Source organism: Carettochelys insculpta, chromosome 2 (assembly GCF_033958435.1).
Source record: "Carettochelys insculpta isolate YL-2023 chromosome 2, ASM3395843v1, whole genome shotgun sequence".
Taxonomy (NCBI): Eukaryota; Metazoa; Chordata; order Testudines; family Carettochelyidae; genus Carettochelys; species Carettochelys insculpta.
Genome location: NC_134138.1, coordinates 132,770,743 through 132,792,969, shown reverse-complemented (window position 1 = coordinate 132,792,969; position 22,227 = coordinate 132,770,743). Strand labels below are relative to the sequence as shown.

At 41.4% G+C, this 22,227-nt stretch overlaps 1 protein-coding gene across 6 annotated transcripts in view; it reads right to left on the bottom strand.

Moving 5' to 3' along the window:
• PIGN (phosphatidylinositol glycan anchor biosynthesis class N) overlaps window positions 1–22,227 on the bottom strand; it is a 209,606-nt gene that overhangs the window by 97,654 nt on the left and 89,725 nt on the right. For all 6 annotated transcript variants that reach the window (XM_074985941.1, XM_074985945.1, XM_074985943.1 and 3 more), the window contains 4 exons: window positions 15,547–15,587; window positions 13,033–13,092; window positions 10,650–10,742; window positions 8,838–8,893 (listed from right to left, as the gene is read on the bottom strand). In XM_074985941.1, coding sequence (XP_074842042.1) covers window positions 8,838–8,893; window positions 10,650–10,742; window positions 13,033–13,092; window positions 15,547–15,587 — 250 coding nt within the window. The remainder of the gene's footprint in view (window positions 1–8,837; window positions 8,894–10,649; window positions 10,743–13,032; window positions 13,093–15,546; window positions 15,588–22,227) is intronic.

Below are 22,227 nucleotides of genomic sequence, written 5' to 3'. Positions count from 1 at the left end.
CATATTATTATTTTCAACTATACCAAACACATCAAAGGCTCTAACTTTGGAAGCACGTAATCAGCACTTGACGTATACATTTCTCACAGCACTTGGTAACAAAGTATCTGGAAAGTAGAGCTGGTTGGAAAATACAATTACTTTACCATAAAAGTGTTGACAACAATTAAACAAAGGAAAGAAGATTTTGGTGAGAAGCCAAAATTTTCAGATGTTTCCTTTAAAATTTTCATTTTGTCAAAAACTAAATTTTCTGTCAAAAGTTTCAAAAGATTTTGACTAACACACCTGGAAATACAGAATTTCTTATGTAGACATTACTAATTTAGATTGGTTCCAGAATCTCCAGTTATATGGAATGACTTAAAAAGATTGAAAATCCATGTTCCTTGTGATATGAGTCTAAGATAAGCATGTGTCCAATTATATCTTTTAAAAGTGATCTTTAATCGTTTTAAAAGGGTCTTATTGAAGAACTTCCTAAATGGAGTTTTAACATGCTTAAAATACACTTTAAAATGTGTACACTTCTAAAATAGGAATAATATTAGATGTTTGGATTTCTACAATATCTTTCAAACAGTCTCAAAGCAGTTTACAAATGTTACTTAATAGCGTCCCACAAAAGCCCTGGAAATTAGGTGAAGGAACATTACTCAAACAGTGTGCATTCTTCTTCTGTATTGCTATTTTGAGATTTATGGCATATCAGGAAAAAAAGTGCAATTAACTCCTTTTACAAATTCACCCATCACTGACTAGTGGAGGACAGAAATTATTCTTACGTTAATGAGAAGGACAGTTGTGCCTGGAGAGAATGCACACGCAGAAACAACACTGCTTATTTGCAACACCAGGCAAATATAATCATAGATTAGCACAATCTGTGTATAAATCTTCCATTAATTAATTCCTTACTTTCAGGGCGAAATACTATGCATTTTTAATGAATTTTCAGTCATTTGCACCATTTCCACTTACAATGAAATACAACATACAGGTTGTACCTCCCTCGTCTGCCACTCTCAGGATCTGAGTGGTCCCAAACAAGGGGATTTGCCAGATGAGGGAAGGTCAAGCCCTCAGGCTACCTGGGGGGGGGGGTCCCACTCCTTGCATGGGTTTCCCATGGGGTTGCCAGGCTCCCTGGTGGTGCTGCTCTCCCAGCAACCTTGGCAAGGGAACCCACAGCTGCAGGGTTACTGGGAGGGCTCTGTGCCCGAGCCAGCTCCCTGCCACAAGGTTGTGGCATGTATTCAGGCCAATTCACTTGTGTATTTAGTGTAGATCAAACAGATTACTGAAGACGGAAGAATGTATTTGACTTTGTAAAATTAATGAGAAGGCACTTGCACTGTTTTTTATTTGTCTGTATCCTTTCATAACTCAGCTTCAACCATTTACATTGTGTATATCTCTAAGTAAATAACCCATCAGGAGAAGCCTTGTACAATGCTAATGAAGGACTTAAACAGAAATATGCTAACTCCAAAGCAAGTGGCCACTCTGTGTGGTGATTGGAAGTTTAAAAACTGAAAAATGCCTTCTTCTCTCATCATAATTAAAGGAAAAGCCCATGTTGGCAGAGACAGTGACAATTTGCTTTCTGTTAAATGAAGCTATAAATATAGATTCTAGGAATGATCCTTCATTTCTGGACTCTTAAAGGGATTTGTACCAGGCACAAAACAGAAATACATCCCCCACAAAAATCTGGATATCCTTAAAAGACTTTGGGAAATGGGCTATTTATTATATCACTGCCATCATTTGGAATTGCAATTTGTTATTCATCTGTACATATACTTTATGTGCTTTAACCTCTCAATAGCCGTGTCTACACGTGCACACTACTTCGAAGTAGCGGCACTAACTTCGAAATAGCGCCCGTCACGGCTACACGTGTTGGGCGCTATTTCTATGTTAACATCGCCGTTAGGCAGCGAGATGTCGAAGCCACTAACCCCATGAGGGGATGGGAATAGCGCCCTACTTCGAAGTTGCACATCGAAGTAGGGCACGTGTAGACGATCCGCGTCCCGCAACATCGAAATAGGGGGGTCCGCCATGGTGGCCATCAGCTGAGGGGTTGAGAGACGCTCTCGCCAGCCCCTGCGGGGCTCTATGGTCACCGTGTGCAGCAGCCCTTAGCCCAGGGCTTTTGGCTGCTGCTGCGGCAGCTGGGGATCCATGCTGCATGCACAGGGTCTGCAACCAGTTGTCGGCTCTGTGAATCTTGTGTTGTTTAGTGCAACTGTGTCTGGGAGGGGCCCTTTAAGGGAGCGGTTTGCTGTTGAGTCCGCCCTGTGACCCTGTCTGCAGCTGTGCCTGGCACCCTTATTTCGATGTGTGCTACTTTGGCGTGTAGACATTCCCTCACAGCGCCTATTTCGATGTGGTGCTGCGCAACGTCGATGTTGAACGTCGACGTTGCCAGCCCTGGAGGACGTGTAGATGTTATTCATCAAAATAGCCTATTTCGATGTCGCTACATCGAAATAAGCTACTTCGATGTAGGCTTCACGTGTAGATGTAGCCAATAAGTGCTCTTGTGACTCAGAGTAACCTGACGAATGTGAATTTTCATTTAAGTGACCATTATGACAAAAGTCATTTAGGCTGGGGAGTCTAAGGGGACTGCCTGTGACTCTATGGTAAGGCTGTTATAATGGCCCAGAAGTTCACATTTGATACTGGCTTGGTGAAATCTGAATGCAGAACACACCACCAGCTTGGGTTCTCTCCTCTGTCTTCTGACAGTCTCTCCTGAGCATAGTGGAACATTCTGTCCTTCAGGGCTGGGCCCAGGTCGATTTTCTGAGTAACGTGACTTGGACTATGTTATTAACTCTCCCACCTTCACAGAGTCTCACAGCCCATCTGTCAGAGGCTACTGCAGACAACTTGGGAGATTTTGTGCACTAACAGTTTGCAAAAGCAAAGACAGTTCACCCTCGCTCCACGCGACTCCTGGAAGACTCAGGCACCATCCCTGTGGCCTGGGGTGGAGAGACCAAGGAATCACTGTGCAGCACCCTAACTCCAGTTCCAATTCACCCAATGGGACCTGCAGGAGGAGGGGGACAGTGCCATGAGCAATGGTGCACAGTGGAGACCCCCAGCCCTTTCCCAGGAGTTGCCGCCAGAGGGATGTGCTGGTTGCTCTTGGGAGCTACCGAAGGACTGACCACTTGCACCCCCTTGCATGACTAACCCTCCTGCTCTAGCCCATGGCCTGCAGCATCCCACAACCTGACCACTCATCCTCTCCCTCACCCAAACTTCCTTCCAGAGCCTGCACCTTGTACCACCTCCTGCACCCTAACTCCATGCACAGTCTGGTGAAAGTAAACGACAGAGGGAGGGGGGCATTGAGTGATGAGAGGTTACGGGCCCTGCGAAGGGACAGGACAAGGGGAAGGGGAAGGGTCTTTGGGACTGAATGATTAGACAAATGGGAAATCTAAACCTGAGTGGTGCTACAATCCTATGTGCCAGCTCACAACACTCACTCATACCCATGGAGTCAGGACTCTCTCAAATGGCAGGGTCTTTAGGGAACTTTGCCTGTTAAAGTTAATTTGTTCTTGTGGCCTTCATTTTCCACTATTTCCAAAAATAGGAGGAAACATATACATGTAATATATTATGTGATGTTTTTCAACTCTACAGATTTCTTCTCCTAGTATAGAATAGTAATAGAGCAGTAAAATTCTGTTTTGTGAAGTCACTATCCAACTTGAGTAATGATGAAACAGCAAGTAGCGTGTGCTCAGTTACTGACAATATGCACACTGCGAGACAATAGCATTACTGTCTTCCAGAGACTCAATAATGTGAGATGCTAAGGAGAGGCCCTCTAACCCAATCATGCACTTTAGCACATGTTTATCTTTATGCCACAAAGTCGATGGGGCTATTCATATGGTGTTTTGCTAGATCAGAACTGAAGTAATGAGCACGCTACAGAATTATACTCTACTATCAAGCAAACTGACTAATTGTAAATTTTCAAGTAGAAGACAATTAGAACTTCAGGGCTACTATGAGAGTTGGGTAGTGATTCCAGACAGGTTTTTTGCTCTCTTTCCCCAGAATAAAATTGGAAAGATCATCGCACGGTAGGTAAGTGCACTCATTTTCAGCACCGCAGCAAAACAAGAATATTTATCTCTAATATAGTAAAGATGAAAGATTAAAATATTCATATCATAAACTATTATGTGCCAGTCCAAATTCTTTCACCATGCCGGATGTAAACACACTACACTGAACACTTTCATATCCGGCATTCTATCATCCAGAACTCTCAATAACCAGCATTTTAACCGTAAGTAAATTTTAGTTGTTTTCCATCAGTATAGTGCAGTGTTTCCCAATTGGGGTTCCGCAATCAGGGGTTGACAACTCGGGGCTTTGGAGCCACATGTGTCTTAAGGAGTCATGTGTGGCTCTGGACACTGCCACTGCTGAATCTTCTGCAGCTCCCTGCTCTGTCACCAGCAGAATGGGAGTCACACGGGTCTTGCGTCATCCTGTATCATTACGCATCAGGCCCTCGGGACTAAAGTTGGAAGAGCACAGGTAGGTTCGTTCTCCATGTTGGGTGAGGTACTGAGGTGGGTTTGGGGATGAGCGAGATCAAGCCTGGGGAGGTGGGGGTGGCAGGAGATTGGTGCTGAGAGGGTTGTTAGGGGGTTCTGCAAAATTCTTTTGAGTTTAAAAGGATTCTTTGGGAAACACTGGTATAGTGAAAGCAAATACAAATACATACAACAAACACGGTGTAAGTTTACAGTGTGCAATACTAATATTGTTGATAAAGTACTCTGAACACATATTTGTTTCTTAATATCTCATCTTGTTTTTCTTTAGTATTATGCACTGCTAAGTATACCTCTCTATTAACCAGAATATTTGACAATCCAGCAAAATCATGGTCCAGAGGCTGCCAGATATGAAAGAGTTTACTGTATTTACAAACTATATTTGTACATTTTGGGGATTTTGTTTGTTAATCTTTAATACACACATACATACATACAAGAAAGTAAGCTATTGTTAGACTTATTACTGAATCAACTGAACCAGATACTATTAAAGAGAATCTCAAAAACTCAAGTTTTTTCTGTTTGCTACTTAGGCAACAGACTGTAAAATTACTATAGGCTCATAGTAAGTTTAAATAACATGTTTCCCAGCCACCCTGTGGAGAAACCTCACTGACTTCTGGGCTTATGCTATGTGACCTTGTGAGAGTCTTGGCTATTCGGGAGAGATGTAGAGTAAAGCCAGTACTCCTCCAGACTGAGAGAAGCCAGCTGTGGTTTTTGAGACACCTGGTAAAGGATGCCCTCTGGGAGTCTTCCTCTGGAACTCTACTGGGCATGTCCCAATGGGCACATGCCCTGAGGCCCACCCAGGACCTAGTGTAGGGATGATCTCTCTCCTAGCTGGTCTGGGAATGCTGGGGAATCCCCCAGGTGGCGTCGGAATCTACTGTAGGTCCCAGGGAGATCTGGTGCTCCCTGTTCTCCATACTGCCACCACTATCCTTACCAAGAATAAACCATAAAGGAAAAACAAGAAGAACATTTCCCCCCACCACCCACAAGCACACACATTTGTTATATTATAAATATCCCTGGCACTTCCACTTCCACTGATCTAACACGCAAAAACCAAAACAGATGCAAAACACTAGCCTACCATGATATCACTATAATTTCTTAAAGGTATATTCCACATTAACCAAAGAGAGATGTCCCTTCTAAAAAAATATGAAAAAAAATGGAAAATGTCCTCAAGGTAGATTCAGACATATGTAAAAATCTGAATGGCCCTCCTTCCCATATGGCATTTTTGTTCCATGTGGATTCACAATTTCTTTGATAACAACACTATCATTTCTAATCAGCATTTTGATTAAAACTTACTCATCTGCTTCTGAGACTGCTTTGACTGAGGGCTCAAAGCTTAAAGATCCTGAATTCCTTTGAAGAAGGGATACAATATAAAATACCACACCAAATAATCTCAATTCATAAAGTCTGTCATCTTCTGTAGCAAATTTAACCTACATCACAAAGAGAGATCTTTCAAGCTCTCGCGATTTTATAGCCCCAGTCAAGTCAGTCTCATTTCCTGAAGGAAAGGCTACTGCTCCAAATGACAAAACATTTTTGGAGCACTCCAACAACTGAACTTAAGAGAGAGGAAGCCGTGCTGGTCTATACACTATCAAAACAAAAAGCAGTCAAGTAGCACTTTAAAGACTAGCAAAATAGTTTATTAGGTAAGCTTTCGTGGGACAGACCCACTTCTTCAGACCATAGCCAGACCAGACTCAATATTTAAGGCACAAAGAACCAAAAATAGTTATCAAGGTGGACAAACCAGAAAAAATATAATCAAGGTGAGCAAATCAGAGAATGGAGGGGCAGAAGGGGGGGGGGGTGCTGAACTGTCTTTTATATTCAAATTCGACACATTAGCACATGGTTTCAACCAGGATGGGAATTTTCTGGATCACTATAGGGGCTCATTTGCATACTTGGCTTAATCTAACTCTTGACTGCCCCCCATCCCCCATTCTGCCCCTTTACTCTCTGATTTGCTCACATTGATAATTGTTTTTCTGATTTGTCCACCTTGATCACTATTTTAGGTTCTCTGTGCCTTTAATACTGAGTCTGCTCTGGTATGGCTATGGTCTGAAGAAGTGGGTCTGATCCACGAAAGCTCATCACCTACTATATTATTTTGTTAGTCTTTAAAGTGCTACTTGACTACTTTTTAGTTTTGACTTCATTAAAGATTTTTGTGAGAAGCATGAACAATCTATGTGAGAGGAAGAGATTCCAGGTGAGTGCATTGGGTGAACAGCGCTCACTGAACACCAAAAAAACATTCAGAGGACTCTACGTTGCTTTAGAAATGGAGGTCCTACAGAACATAAATTCTTCAGGGTTTTGAGAAACTGGGGCACAAGTGCACTGCAGGGTTCCCTTCTGTGTATATAGCCTGAAGTCTAACACATCCACACAATGGGAAAATTCTCTCTTCATTCAGTCTGACATACATATTACCAGCTGTCGTAAGAGAAGCAGCAAATCATGTCCCACAATCTTTTATCTATAAAACACTAAAACTCCACTCCACTTCAGTGGAATTCTCAGACATCTTCTAATCAAGTTAAATTCCCACACAGTTTATGTCTGCACACTAGTACGTTGTCAATGGAATGTTGGGAAATTATTAATAAGACGACACCGTTGGTTTTTAATAATTTCAGTAATATTCCACACACGAATAAGTATGTTTTAAAAGCTCTTAAAACTCTGCCAAGTCAAATCTAGTTTTCATGCAACAGATAGACCTTTTAACTGATGACCTACAGACTAACTTCCTGCCAGATTTTAAGTTTCTAATACCTTTGGCTGAGGCTAAACAGTTGTTTTTAAAAAAGCCACTAATATTTAATCTGAGGAGGAAATCTTCATTGTTTTCCCCTGTTCATTCCATGCTTAAAAATGGCTCAATCATTTCCGAATAAACTTTCTAAAGGGCAAGGAAGAACAACTCCCTGGCTCAGATTCCCACCAAAAGTTATCCAAGACCATAATTAGTAACTAAAATTCACCCCTTCGTAATGGAACTACTCAAGCAACTGTATCCACAGATATCACTATAGTTGATGTATGAATATATTTTGTTCATAGGGTGGGAACACACCTGGAAAAAACATTTTTGTACACTCCTTCAATCCTAAGAATGTCTAAACTATTATTTAATAGTCTACCATGCCAATGTCAAAAAACATTAGCAAACATGTCTACCGTGCCAAAATCATTAACAGATTCACTTGGCTGAAAATATATTTTAAAATTTGATTTTAAGTATGATTAAAAGTTATGTGATTAAATACTTCCACAATATAAATTCCAAGGAAAATCTCCATGCTTATATAATCATGCACAGCCCTCATTCATATCGGAGGGCAAAATCTGGGATACCATCCTCACAGAAGACTTGAAAGAGAGACTGCATTTCTGTGGGTTAATGCTTGTCTCTTCTGCTTTACCAGAGAGTAGCAAACTACAGCCCACAGGCCACATCTGATTCGTCAGACACATCTGTTCAGCCCTTGAGCTCCCACTGGGAAGTGGGGTCAGAACAGCCTTTCTGGGAGGAGCCAGCCCAATGCCTGTAAAGCACTGTGAGCAAGGGCAGACAGCCCCCTGCCCTTCTGCCCCTCCCACTCCTGCAGTCTCAGCTCCCCCAGCACCTGGGCAGTGTGGTCATTGTGCCATAAAAGCCTCAATGTTCTGGGTGGGCAGCACGACTGGAGCTCCAGCCAGCTGGCGTGGCTGCAGTGTCACCAGCCCCCATGTCAAGGAGCAGGAGAAATTGGATTGGGGATAAGAGTTCTGGGGCTCAGACATGGCTTGGGGAGCAGAGTGACTGGGGTGGGGGGTGGTCAAGGGTCAGGGCAATTGGATAGGGTGGTCTGCAAGGATCAAGGGAGCTGGACAGGGAATAGAAGGGCAGTCAAGGATTGGGGCATGGGAGGGTTGAATAGGTGATGGGAGACCTGGAGGGCAGTCAAGGGTGGCAAATGGGGGGAGGGCTGGATAGGAGATGGGTGGCAAGCCATGCCTGGCTATTTGAGCAGGCACAGCCTCCCTCAACCTTCCCTATTGTTACACAATGTCTCTACCCAATGTGGCCCTCTGGCCAAAAAAATTGTCCACCCCTTTTCTATGCCATTGAAGCACTTATGAAAATGAAAAATATTTTTAATTCAGTTAAATATATAAAAATTAAAATGCACTTACTGAAAAGGTGTAAATAAAAATGATAACGTAGATTCCTTCTTCTGAGTCATCTTAACCTGCAACCAAAATAAGGAAGCAATGAACAGAAAAGATCTAACTAGAAATGAATGCTAGGAAAGTGTTCAGGTTGAACTATAAAAGGGTCTTAATGTTGTGAAAAAAAGAAACAAAGGCCATTTTTTTCCCCTCAACGGACAGGGAGTTCAATTTTCTACTCATTTGTAAACAACAATGCACCCTAAAGATTCAATCATGCTCTTAGAAAGACAAATGGGACTCACGTACCAGAAATTCCACAGCAGGACTTCCACAATTTACAAGGTGTGGAAAAATAATCACTTTAACCCAGACCTTGATATTTATTGGGTGGTTCCACTTTGAGTACAGAATCAAAGCTAAACACAATCAAGGAATTTAAATGAACGATTTAATCACTGCAAAACACCAGAGTGGACACCAACAGATAGGAACTAATGCACCACTATAAGATGTGAAATGATGCTACTGAACTTCTCCAACTGGATGTACACTGGTCTGAAGAAGTGGGTCTGTCCCACGAACGCTCACCACCTAAAAAAATTTTTTATTAGTCTTTGAACTGCTACTTGACTGTTTTTTTGATAGTATAAAGACTAACACGGCTTTCTCTCTGTTACTATTGGATGTACACAAAAATGGGAGGCTCTGATGCGATCATAGTCCCTCTTCATGAAGGCCCTTGAAAACAACTTTCAGGCTTTCTACACTAGTTTGATGTGGGACCTAATGGATGCATACAAGAAGCAAAGAAATTTCTAGCATACTGCTTCCAAGATCGGACAGCTTCAAGCAACCATCTCCTACATATATCATGTCCATTCAAATGAAATCTTTCCCAAGAATTGCAAGCAGTGTTCAGGTCTATCCATCATCGGAAACTTACAGACCCACCTAGCATCTCTTTAAGCTGCTGAGCTACTTCTCATTAATTTTTGAGTTAGCTTACATTTCCTTCAAACGCACACAACCAATGCCCCCCCAAAACTTCAAAAATAAGCTAGCAAACAGGAAATTTAACACTGGAAAAAGACAGGAAAAGAGTTAACAAAAGCAAAGAAACAGGAACAACATTTGAAGAAGGATAGGAGAACACCCTATTAACAAAAGAGGCAAATGTGCCTGATGAAAAGAAAGGAAAGGAAGAGGGGAACTAGTTGGGAAACTTGGTCGTTATGCTTCATAAGCAGATAGATACTTGTTACCTTCTCGTTAAGTTGCTGAATGGCCTTGGACTTTGAGCTTGGCATGTTCTAACTCCAGTTCCATAGAAAACAGATTCTTTACTCTTGATTAGTAACAACGTTTTTTTCAGATATCACAATTAATTTTAGGGCTAATTTCTATCCTCACATAAGCAAGCATTGTTCTCATTTAACTTCAGTTTTAGCTGTGTTTCCAACCCCAAGGCCCAGCTGGACTCTTAGAAATTAAATTCTCTATAATGAACATAACACACAGGCACTGGTTGGATGGATATTTCTAAACAGAAGCTGGGACAATGCTTTGCAGCACAGAGGTATGTGCAATAGCTGAAACAATCATTGATGAATTTCATTTATGTCCAAAGAAATAAAACGGAGTAATTATTCAAAAAGTGAATGTTTTCCTTAAATTTAAACAAGAAATTTCCAATCCCACACAGAACTGCTGTAAATGTGGTTTCCTTTTACTGTGACTTCCTATATGTAATCATCAAAATATCTTAGATGTAAATGTTGCACCACTTTTAAATAGAGAGGCATGAAATATTTACTTAAATATTAACTTATTTACCTTAAACTGCTCAAGAATTTGAACAGCATTTGTAAACATGCTCTCAGCTTTGAAACGCACACTATTGTTCAGATAGTCCAAAGGCAGAACTCCCTGCAAACATTAAACATAAATTAACAACATTCATATTTGTTCAAATAATCCAAAACCAGACAAATGTAAAGCTAGTTACGACTCATATATCTACTGTTATAAACTACACCACTCTTCCTATAATTATTCCACTGTATTAGACCTAATCTGTGCAATTAGTATAAGATCTACATTTTTGAAACCTCACAGAAAAAAACTGTAAACGAAAGAACATACAAAAAATTATCTTCAGGCAGAGAACTGGGCAGCAGAAGAGATACAGGAGGCATGAGCAAAGTGGAGGGTGGACCCCCTCGGGAGCGAGGGGCATGAAATTTTGTAAGCTGGGGCAGCACATTTGGCTCCTGGGACTCAGGCTCATCCACCTCAATAAAATGTTGAAATATGTTACTTTTTCTATGTATGTGTATTCACATTTATATGCGGATTAATCAAGTTTTTATATTCTACATACTTATTTTTCTTACACACGCCAAAAGGGTGGCTTTTTTTCATATGAACATCACCAAAATTTTTGCTGGTTTGGATGACATTAGAGAGGTTGGGGAGGCCTTGCTAAGTGCAAGAATGAAAAGTGGGGCTCAGCACAAAAAGTTTGCTTACAGCTGGTCTAGGTGACAGTCCTGCTTCCATTTAAGTCAAAGAAAACTTTCACCAACTTCCTTCATTTCAGCATTGAACCCCACAGGTCTATTATTACTGGGCCACATATTTTAAGTGCAACATCAAGTAAGTCAGCCTCTGTCTACACTTACCTGTATTGTTGAGCTATTTCAGCCACGCAAATAGCCATACAGCTGAAGTTGACATAATTACCACAGCATTTTGCATGTGGTAAGGTTGGTAGGGGCTGATTTCCCATCAACATCAGCTATTCCTCTCATCTTGCAAGTGTACTGGCATAGATGGGAGTGAGCTCAGAGATTGAGTTATTACATGTACAGTAGACATGATAAATTAATGGCCACTGGATCAATTGCTGCCACATTGATCCACTGTGAAGTGGAGACAAGGCCTCAGTTACCCTCCAATACATTAATTTGAAGTATTTTTTGAATATTACAACTTGTGAGCCCATTAATAGTCTCTCCTTTGCCTTCTCTTTAAATAAATCTGTGTATCATCCCTGCTATATTTTAAAATATATCTGTTTCCAACAGAGGCAGGCTGCAAGGGAACTGTTACTGCTCCCTAAAGGCTTGTCTGCACAGGTAAATTCACAAGCATAACTTCCGAAGTGGAGTTATTTTTGTAGAATCAAGTCATTTTCGTTCCCAAGCAGAGAGTTCAGCTGGGAGAATAAGGGGTTATACTAACACAGCTAGAATGAAATAGTTATTCCAGTATGCTGATGCGGCCAATTTGTCCTTTTGAAAAGCTCTGATTCTAAACTTTGTGACTCTCCAGCCTCAGCTCCAGCATATGTAAAAGAATCCCCAGCATTCTAACCCGCAAGATCAGATGGCAATAGTCTTCAGAAGTGTTCCAGTGAGATTTACTTCTTGGGTGGAGAGGAAGAGTGGCATAGGAACTGATCAAGCTTACTTTACACTAGCAAATAACTCTCCCAATACCAGAGGAAGTCTCAGCTTAACACACATGGAAATGGAATGCAAAGAGACAGGACTAGAAGACAGAAATTGTCCAAAGTCTCCAGAAAATTTTGTTACCATTTTTTAAATACATGCTTTTATTTCTCCTCTCAAATTCTGTTTTTCACTGCATATACACGAGATAGGTAATATAAAAGCAAATGAAAGCTTCAGCTGCTAATTAGGGTTAACTAAATTGTGTTTCATTATATGAGACAGCCATTGATAGACAGAAATAATGGAGACAAATAAATACATTGTGAAGTTAAAAAGGATATATCTAGCACAAAGAAGGAATCAAACCATTGACTAACTTAATGAAATAAAATATCACCTCAAAGTAGCTCAGTAAACTCAATAAATAATCAGATTAAAATTATCCATACATTAAATTTTGGGAACTTTTTAAGAACAGTTTCAGCTCTTACAATGAATAAAAAGAAAAATAACCCATATCTTACTGTATCTTTACAGGATATTAACAGACTATCTGCATGTCTTAAGTAAAAAGGTAGCCATTTAATACTTAATTCTATCTACTTAGGCCCTAACGCTGAAAATACTTATGCTTAACTTTACATCCCTGACTAGCCCCCATTGACTCCAGCAAAAGTTTACAAAATTATCTTTCCCCACCCCCTTAGAACACGCAGCCTTTATAAAAGTAAACCTTGTGGGTTTTTTTTCAAATTTCTTACCACAGAATTAAGGGGGAAAGGAACACCAATAAGGGAGGCCATCAGCGGCGCTATATCAGCCTGTGCAAACAGAAATGTTCTCAGTTTGAGCATCCTTCAAAACATTTAAGCATTCAGAAATTTAAATCAATTTTAAGGATATTGCTGTATTTTGAAATGTGAATAGCTTCTTGTCTGTTAGACTCTACCACAGAAGTAAAGCATTCCAGCAAATGGATGGCTGAGATTCCCATCAAAGATTATTCAAGACCATTATTAATAACTAAAATTCACCCTTTTAATGGAAATACTGAAGCAACTGTATCTACAGCCATCACCATGGTTGGTGTATGGATGTATTTTGTTCATAGGGTGGGAATACACCTGGAAAAAAACCCATTTTTTGTACACTCCTTCAATCTTAAGACTGTCTAAACTATTATTCAGTAACAGAGAGGTAGCCCTATTTGTAGTTTGTATTCTAACAAAACAAACCAGCAGTCCTGTAGCACTTTAAAGACGAACAAAATGATTTATTAGGTGATGAGCTTTTGTGGGACAGACCCACTTCTTCAGACCTACAGCATTTCCAGTCCAGACTTGATTATATAATACAGACGTCCAAAACAAACTGCAATAAAAACTGACAAATCAAATCCATGGAACTGAAGGAGGGGGATGTTAATTGTTTTGCCTGAGACAATTACAAACATCAAAGGAAGGGAAACAGTCCTTATAATACATGAGATAATTGCTGTCCCTGTTCATACCAAGTATTAATGTGCCAAATTTGAGTATGAACCAAGTGCTACACGAGTGCTGTTTTGTTTTGTTAAACTATTATTTGATAGTCTACCATACCAAAGCCAAAAGACTTTGTTAATGAATGCACTTGGCTTGCAAATACATTTTAAAATGTTATTTTAGGTATGACAAAAGGTTATGTGATTGAAAATAATTATTTTGATTCTGAATGGAATCAAAATACTTATAATAATAAATAAATATGTCTCATTCTTTGCCCCATCCTTGAAAATGATTTGTTTTAGGTAAAGCAAAACTGTTGCAGCTCTTGAAAGCAAAATAAACAAATAAAAGTAACTCTTCACTGTGTTTTTTCCTATTTCAACAAATTTTTTGCTATGTAATTTAACAGCCTTACTACAGGTTGCACCTCCCTTGTTTGGCACCCTCAGGACCTGATCCGTCCCGAATGAGGGAATTTGCTGAATGAGGGGAAGTCCCCTACCTCGTCCCCTCACCTCCAGCCCTAGCAATTCCCTTTACCTGTAGCTGGCCCCTGCTGGGCTGATGTCGCTGGCCTCAACACAGCCCAGCCATGGCTCGGCCACAGTCAGGGAACTGCTACAAGCCATGGACGAGGAGCCAGCTCCAGTCTTGGGCAGGAAGGCAGCACAAGCCCCCACCGCTCTGACAACACTGGCTCTGGGTGGTCTTCCAGCACAGGGAGCCAACCAGTTGGCTCTAGCCCTGGGTGGGGAGCTGGGACAGGGAGGAGTCAGAAGGCTCTGCTGTGGAGCCAGCACCAGGGACAAGCCCCTGGCCTCCCCTGCACAGGGCCACACAGAGCTCCCACCCGCCCTTCCTGGAGCAGCTTCTCAGCTGCAGCTCTCTGATCCATGGCTCTGCTGGATGACGGATGTTGCCAGATGACAGAATTCCAGCTTTGAGAGGTGCAACCTGCATCAAAACAACTGAGGACAGAATAATAAAATTTAGCATGGAAAGAAACTTCACGGAGAAATGCGTGTCAGGAATCCAGTGATAGCAGCATTTGAAAATTACATGCAGGAAAAGCATTGCGATTTGCTGTTCCTGAAGGTTACACTGCAGATTCAGGAATGTCCAAGTCCTTTGTATAGAGCAAAAGATCATGGGCTAAGGCAATTACCACATAACCTTTTGCTTCTGACCCTGAGCATCTTTGGAAGGTGGGCCGGGAATGCACTAAAAGGCTCAGCTCCAGCCAAGCCTGCAAGTTGCACAGTGATTGTGGAGCACTGCCGTGCACTTCCTAAGATCTGCAGACAGAACCCCTTTTTGAAGCCAGACATCATGCAAATTCTATATGCGTGGAAGAGAGGGATACCATAGACAGACTTTTTAAGGGGCATGAGACAAGGCACTCAACTGGTATGGTATAAATTATTGCTGATGATTTTCAAGTTCTCCTTGTATCATCACACAGGTCTTGGATTCTTCGGAAAAGAGTATGCAATCCTGACACTAAAGACTGATTACTAATGCATCCACAGAAACAGAAGCTTACACATAATGGATGCATTAGCTGATGCAGATGACAGTTTTGAGTATCTGCAGGTGGAATTTTCCCCTGATACATGTTGTTTCTGAGGATAGTGGCCTATGTCATTTAATATTTAAGTGGCAAACTCTGGGAAAATATGTTACTGTAACAACTCATTCTTTCATAAATTCCTTTGTAAGTTTGTGTGGGAGATTTAAAATAATTCAAAGAGGAAATCAAGTAACTTTTGAGTTGGATACGTTTAATACCTGATTGAGATCCAGCCTTTTCCAGTTCTCCAGTTTCCATTCTAAAAGAAATAACAGAGCACATGAGCAGCTGATCCAGGTAGATTTTAGCACAGTGATACTCAGACTGAAGCTCACCTGCCACCATTGGCTCTTTTATGTTCCTCCTTCAAGTCTTTGCACCAAGTGATAGTAAAACAGAGTACAATTTAATTATTAATCAGTCTATGTTTTAACCAATCAGGATGCTTCACAATGTTATTAGGCAAATGCAATTAATAAAGTAATAATACTTGGTCAGTCATTTTACTGTGAGAATGTAACTAAATATTTCCCCTGTCGTGTTGCTGAAATATGATTGTCTAGTAGGGAGATGGGAAACCTGCGGTCTGGATCTGGACAGTGGGTCAGGGGTTCCCCACCCCGATCTAGTACTACAGGAAATGGAACTATCAATTCACACTACTGTGGCTCTTTTGGATAACGTTTATCAGCTCATTTGGCTCCTGAACCACAGAGGTCTGAGTATCGCTGTTTTATAGAAATAATTGATTTGATATTTAATGAGTTTCCAAATATTTTCTGGAAAGATTCTTTCCTCCTTAGATAGACTAATACTTTTGCTCCAGTGCACAGGTCCAAGGCAAAATATAGACAGAAAGAACAAAGTGAACTTCTTTCAGTTCAAATTTTCTTCCATTTATAAGGAAAAACCATTGGCTGTATTTGTGAGTGCAGTCATCTGAAGGAAACTTTTCTCCAAACCCAATATATTTCTATAATAGGGCACACCTTCCTGAGACAACTAAAGGATTCAAAGTGAGATCTGGAAACAGGGTGTCTATAACTCACAGGCAGCTTTGCAAAATGTAATCCTCTAGTCCTCCAGAAGCAGCTCCTTAGGACACAGGCACTGAGAGGTAAATCAGTATTATTTATGGCAGACAGTCAGACCAGGCTCACAAAAATTCTACCGCTTAACAGCACAGAACACACCAAAAGGCTGGTCTGGACAAAGTAAAATTTAATTATTTACTGCTAGCCAATTAAGCTGCTGACCTCACGTAAAGGCTCTTTTTCTACCAGGCTCCAAACAACTTCTCTTCATTGTTTCTACAATTGCTTCTTAAGAAAGCAACATCCAACTAGGAGGGTTTGGGGCCCATTTTAAAACAATTCAGCAGCTTTTTTTTTTCATAACTGCTTTTGTTTCCTAATTTTTAAATTAGTCTTCCTAGCAATGGTATCATAAGCAGAGGAGAACAGGGAGTTTACCTATCTTTTTGTATAAGCAAATACAGTCACCGCAGGAGAAACAGAGAAAAAAGACCAGGATTGAAAATAGCTGCCCCCAGCATTTTAAGCAGTTTGCCATGTATCCAGTCAAAGCAGGTCACAGACCAGGTTTTGAAATGCCATTGGCAGCCTCTCTATACTAGGAAGCTGAATTATAGTGATAGCAACACGGGGAAAGCACTTTGTAAAGTTCTCTCAGTATAATGCCCTCCATCTGCACCTGCATCTTCCACTGACATAAATGGATACCATACAGAGATCAAAGTCAGGATTCTGTCTACTACATCACATGAGTCAGACAGAATTCATTCACCTTTATAATATTTTCTGTTTAATAAAGTTTATAACCAACATGGTTCTTCATAAAGAAAAACATAAATTAATCAAACTTACCACATCCATCAGACAAGCACTCATGTAACATAATGAAGACTTCTAATTATTAAAATAAGTATTAAAAATCCCAGTCATTCCCCTGTCTGGGCCTCCTAATGTCTCTTACGTATTCTACCTTCTTTAGACGGTAAGCTTACTGGGGCAGCTATATTCCAGGTCTTGTACTGTGCTAAGCTTATTCTCATCACTTAATTCATAAAGTGACTAGATTCTGGGTTTTGATTATTGGTTTAAGTTTTTCGAGTGCCTCTGTTCTCAGCTAACACACACCTTTACAGCTTAACAGTGAGATACAAATTTACAGCTAGTTCCTGCAGTAACACATGAAGGCTGTGTCTAGACTAGCCCCCAACTTCGAAGGGCGCATGGTAATTAGGTATTGGGAGATTACTAACGAAGGGCCATGGTGCATATGCAGCACTTCATTAGGCTAAATCTCCCCCACGGCAACTTCGAAGTGTGAAACTTCAAAGTGCTGGCTCGCATGTGGCTGCAGGTCAGATGTGGGCACTTCAAAACGCCCCCGCTACTTCAAAGTCCCTTTACTCCTACACGCAAGCCGGCACCTCATTAGGCTAAATCTCCCCCATGGCAAACTTCGAAGTGCTGCATATGCACTGCAGCACTTGATTATTAATCTCCCAACACACTAATTACCATGCCCCCTTTGAAGGTGGGGGCTAGTCTAGATACAGCCAAAGTGTATCTTCACTATTAGTCATGATTAAACAGTGATATATTTACATAAAAATATATATTATTTAATTAATTAGATTTGCATTTTGAGCTACATGCCCACAAGCTGAAGAGGACAAGAGGTAAAGGAGGAAAGAGGTGCTGGTTGTCAGTCAAGGTCAACAGCCTCCTGCCATATCTGGAAACATCTGTCCTCACTGTAACAGAACATGCAGTTCAAAAATAGGCCTTATCAGCCACCAGGGGATTCACAATTCCCACACAAGATGATCATATCGGTTATGTGCGATCACTGTCATTTATATAAAAGAAAACAGAATTGATTTTCACAAGAATTTCACTTGTATATCCGTTCCCTAATTCGCAGTAGAACACGTTTTCTGATAATAAGCAAACAATAGTGCAGAAGAGACACAAAAGAAGAGCAAACTACTTGCACTGCAGTTCAAGGAGGCTGATCTGTTAGAAACTTTTGAAGTGATGAATGCTGTACTTTCCTCGGAAAATGCTTCCAAAGACCCACTATTTCTCTCTCTCATAGCTTCTCATGGTACCATAATTAGCAAGATTCAAGAGATGCTGGGATACTAGAGGGTACAAGGGAAATGACCATGTTGGGTTTGGACACACAGGACCACAAAGGAGAAACACCTTCAGAAAAAAACTCTCCCCCATCTAACTGCAGGCCAGGTCTTTCTAAAAACAACCTTAGCTGCCATTTCAGGTGGATAATGCATGGGCTCTGTATACGGTGTGCACAGCAATTTTCTTGTCATTGTATAGGATTTACTGATGGACAGGAAACATACATTCTTACCCTGCTCTCCAAATAACTACCTGAGGTCTGCTGGACACTCAGCCACAAAGGGAGTGGAGGGAAAGTAGCACCAAAATACCAATTTAAAGAAAGAGATGTGGGGGGGGGGGCAGGGGGAGTTTGTTAAGGCCCATCCAGTCCAAAGAGAAAAAGCTCCATAATATACTTTAAGAAGGGCACAGAGTTAATGTGCAGAAACAGTAAGCCTCAGCTCCCTATATAAAGGGAACGCTGTTTCCAGTAGCTTCTAGCAGAGCTGCCTCCAGAAGCCGCAATTGGGAAGGACAGCCCATCAATTCTAAGTCTCTTTTGGAATGGCAAATTCTGTATGCGACAACAAAATTATGTGATTCTACTCCCACTGAAATCAATGCCAAAACTCTAATTGACTTCACTGGGAGCAGGCCCTAAAACTGTGTAACATTAATTTCACCCAAGAATCGGAAGGCAACTTTTCAGAAAGAAGAGAATTACGCAGAAATGATTATGATGGCCAAATGGAGGATGCTACACATGGCACAAAGCAGACACTGATACAGGTGTGCTGTCTGGACTCTTGCTAAACTGGTAAACTCATTGGCCTTTAGGGGAGGCAAGATACAGGTGAAAATGACTGATAGAGAGAAGGCGGTCACTTCCAAGCAAGCAGCGTTCCCTTCTAGCCATAGGAGCAGCACACCAATCACTCCATACTAAATTGGATAAAGTAACTTTGGTACAGCCACTGCCTTGGGTAACATCCGCCCGTGATGGGACAAGGAAAAACTCACTAAATCTCCAAGGAACTGTTTGCCAGAAACAGAGAATAAAATGTTTTCCAGCATTAAAAATGATTGTGCAATTTCTTATGGATTCTTGTAAATTTGAAAAATTCAAAAGGATTTTAAAACACTGTCATGAAATTAAGCTCATCTTTGAAAAATACAAAACTACAAAAAAACAAGGATTTTAGAAGAGATCCAGAGAACTGTTCAACTCAGAGGCCTTCAATTACATCTTTTCTTTAGAAAAAAAAATCCAGATTGTTTCTCTCCATTGTGAACAATACTAAATAATCTTCAGTTTTCAACCAAAGACTCTCAAGATGGATGTGTGGATACGTTGCATACTGACGCCAGTCTCATCATCTTCAACCTCCTTCTAGAGTTGTAGCTCACTCTGAGGTCCCTCTCTACTTCAATAAGCTTTGAAAGAACATTCCTGTTGTGGAAACATGTAGAGCTGTGACTTGGACCTGCTTCAGAGATCTTTACAGCTGAGCTTTGTGACAGAGAAGGAACTGAGGGTGGTTCATCACTCAGTTCTGTATAGCCATAGTGCAGGGCATGAGAGCACACATGTACCGGCCAAAGGGACAGTACTATTTAAACAGAGTGACCATACATCCCATTTTGGCTGCGACCAGTGTTCCCAATAAGCTGCGCACCTGCACAGCCGCTCAGGAGAAATTCAAGTGCCACCTAGCTGATTAGCAGAAGGCCCACAGCTGGGTTTTGGGTTTCTGTTGGTGATGCACATTTGCACATGCCTTACACAAAATTTACTCAATGCATGAATGGAAAAGGTTAGAGGGAATGTTGGCCGGGACAACTTTTTTTTTTTTTTTTTTTTAAAGCAAAAATGGACCTTTGTACCTTTGCTCTTGCCAGCTGATCACACAAACTGAAGAAATGGACAGTTTTGCAAAAAAGTGGAGTGGGACTCCTAGCACGGCATGAAAAAATGTGGGGGGGCCAAGGGGAAGTGGCAATGCCAGCTTGCTCAGGAGGGAGGGTTCACAAGAGCAGTTCAGCCCAGGTGGAGCATGGGTAGGGCCTTGGGGAGGCCTGGAGTATGGGCAAGAAGTGGCAGGGCTAGGTGCAGGAGAGGGATTGTCCTGGGCCTCACACCTGGGGCAGGAGTGTCATGCTGGGCCCTGCATCCAGAGACAGCCCTGCCCGCAAGCTCCACCCCCACTGCTTCCATTGACCAGGAAAAGCCACCCAATGTAAGCGATGGAGAACAGTGCCTGCAAGTGCAGAAGGGCATGGAACCGTCTGTGCACCCCCAGGAGCTGAACAAGGTATGTGCCCCAATGTTCCACACAGTCTCGCCCGCATACTCTGCTTCTCCACCCTGATATTTCAGTGCGTCAGTGACTCCCCACCCCTGCTTCAGAGGAGTGCTGTGCCAAGGAGGGCAAAATAATTGACTTGCTCAGAGACCATCATGGGTTGAGGGTGGGAAAGGGCAGAGGGCCTCCTGGCTAGGATCAGATGCCAATTTCAGTGAACTCTCCATCATGAAGAAATGTAGCGGAAGTTCCCAGTTCTTGCTGGCTCTCCATCTTAATGCCAAGCGGAAATTACATTTTGGGAAACATGACTATACAAGGCAAACCACATACTAGGCATACGTGTCACTGGCTGTGGTAGCCTCTTGGCATGAAAGGCAGCATTTCCTCCCAGCATTTAAGTTCCCATGAGGGGAGAAAAAAAATAGACACAATGACAACAGTCCCTACCACAAAAGTATAAGTAAAGCTTCTTTTATTTCAAACTCTTCTTTCCGGTTTTTTTTTTTTTTAACATTTCTAAAATGAGTACAACTAATACAAAGTAAACATTAAGAACTCCCACTAAGTAACTAGTAAGATACAAGAGAAAAAACACAGCTGAGGCAAGCTCAACTGAGACACTGCTGAGATTTCAATCTCAAGCTGAGGCAGCTGAGAAGAAACTGAGGATTGTCCATGCAATTCTATCTAGCCACAGTGCAGGACGTGAGGCTGCTAAGGGTGAGCACATGAACTAAATGGATCCTGTGACCTAAAATTTCTGATCTGAAGCACAAGAGGTACCTAGAGTGGAGCACTCACTCCAAGAAGAAAAGATTACCTCGCCTATCTTATCCCTCTCATATCTTTGGATCAACATAGCTACACCTACACTGAAAACAACACTTCACCATTTCTGGCAGTCCAGTATTCATGACATAGCTTCAAAGTCAGCTGTTTTTGTGTACTATCACTATTATTTATTTTGTGGCTTATTTTCAAACCTGCTGGAGATGGAAAGGTTTTGTGCAAATATTTGAGTCTAAAAAGTGAAACGTTAGCATGATCTAGACCCAGAGAAGTTAACGTCATTTAGTCTCTGCCACCATTACTCTCCTCAAGCACACGCCACAATGAAAACTTAGGCCTGCAGTCATTTTGCCTCTTTTCTCCCCTCTCTAATACAGCAACCTAGAAACTCATTGCTCCATCGATCCTCAACACTCTTAGACCCTCAAGAAGCCTTGAGAAAGGAAATAGGCACAAAAATGGAGCACAAGAGAAAAAGAAAAGCAAGCCAAGTGCATGATGTAATATTTCAAAACATGCACAGCACCACTGCACCCCAATGAGCTTTCCGCAATCCACTATCTTAATACCATGTATTTATAATATGAAAAAATGACTTTTCCGTATTTCATGTATTAGAACTGGGCAGAGACTGCATTTTTTCTGAGAGAAA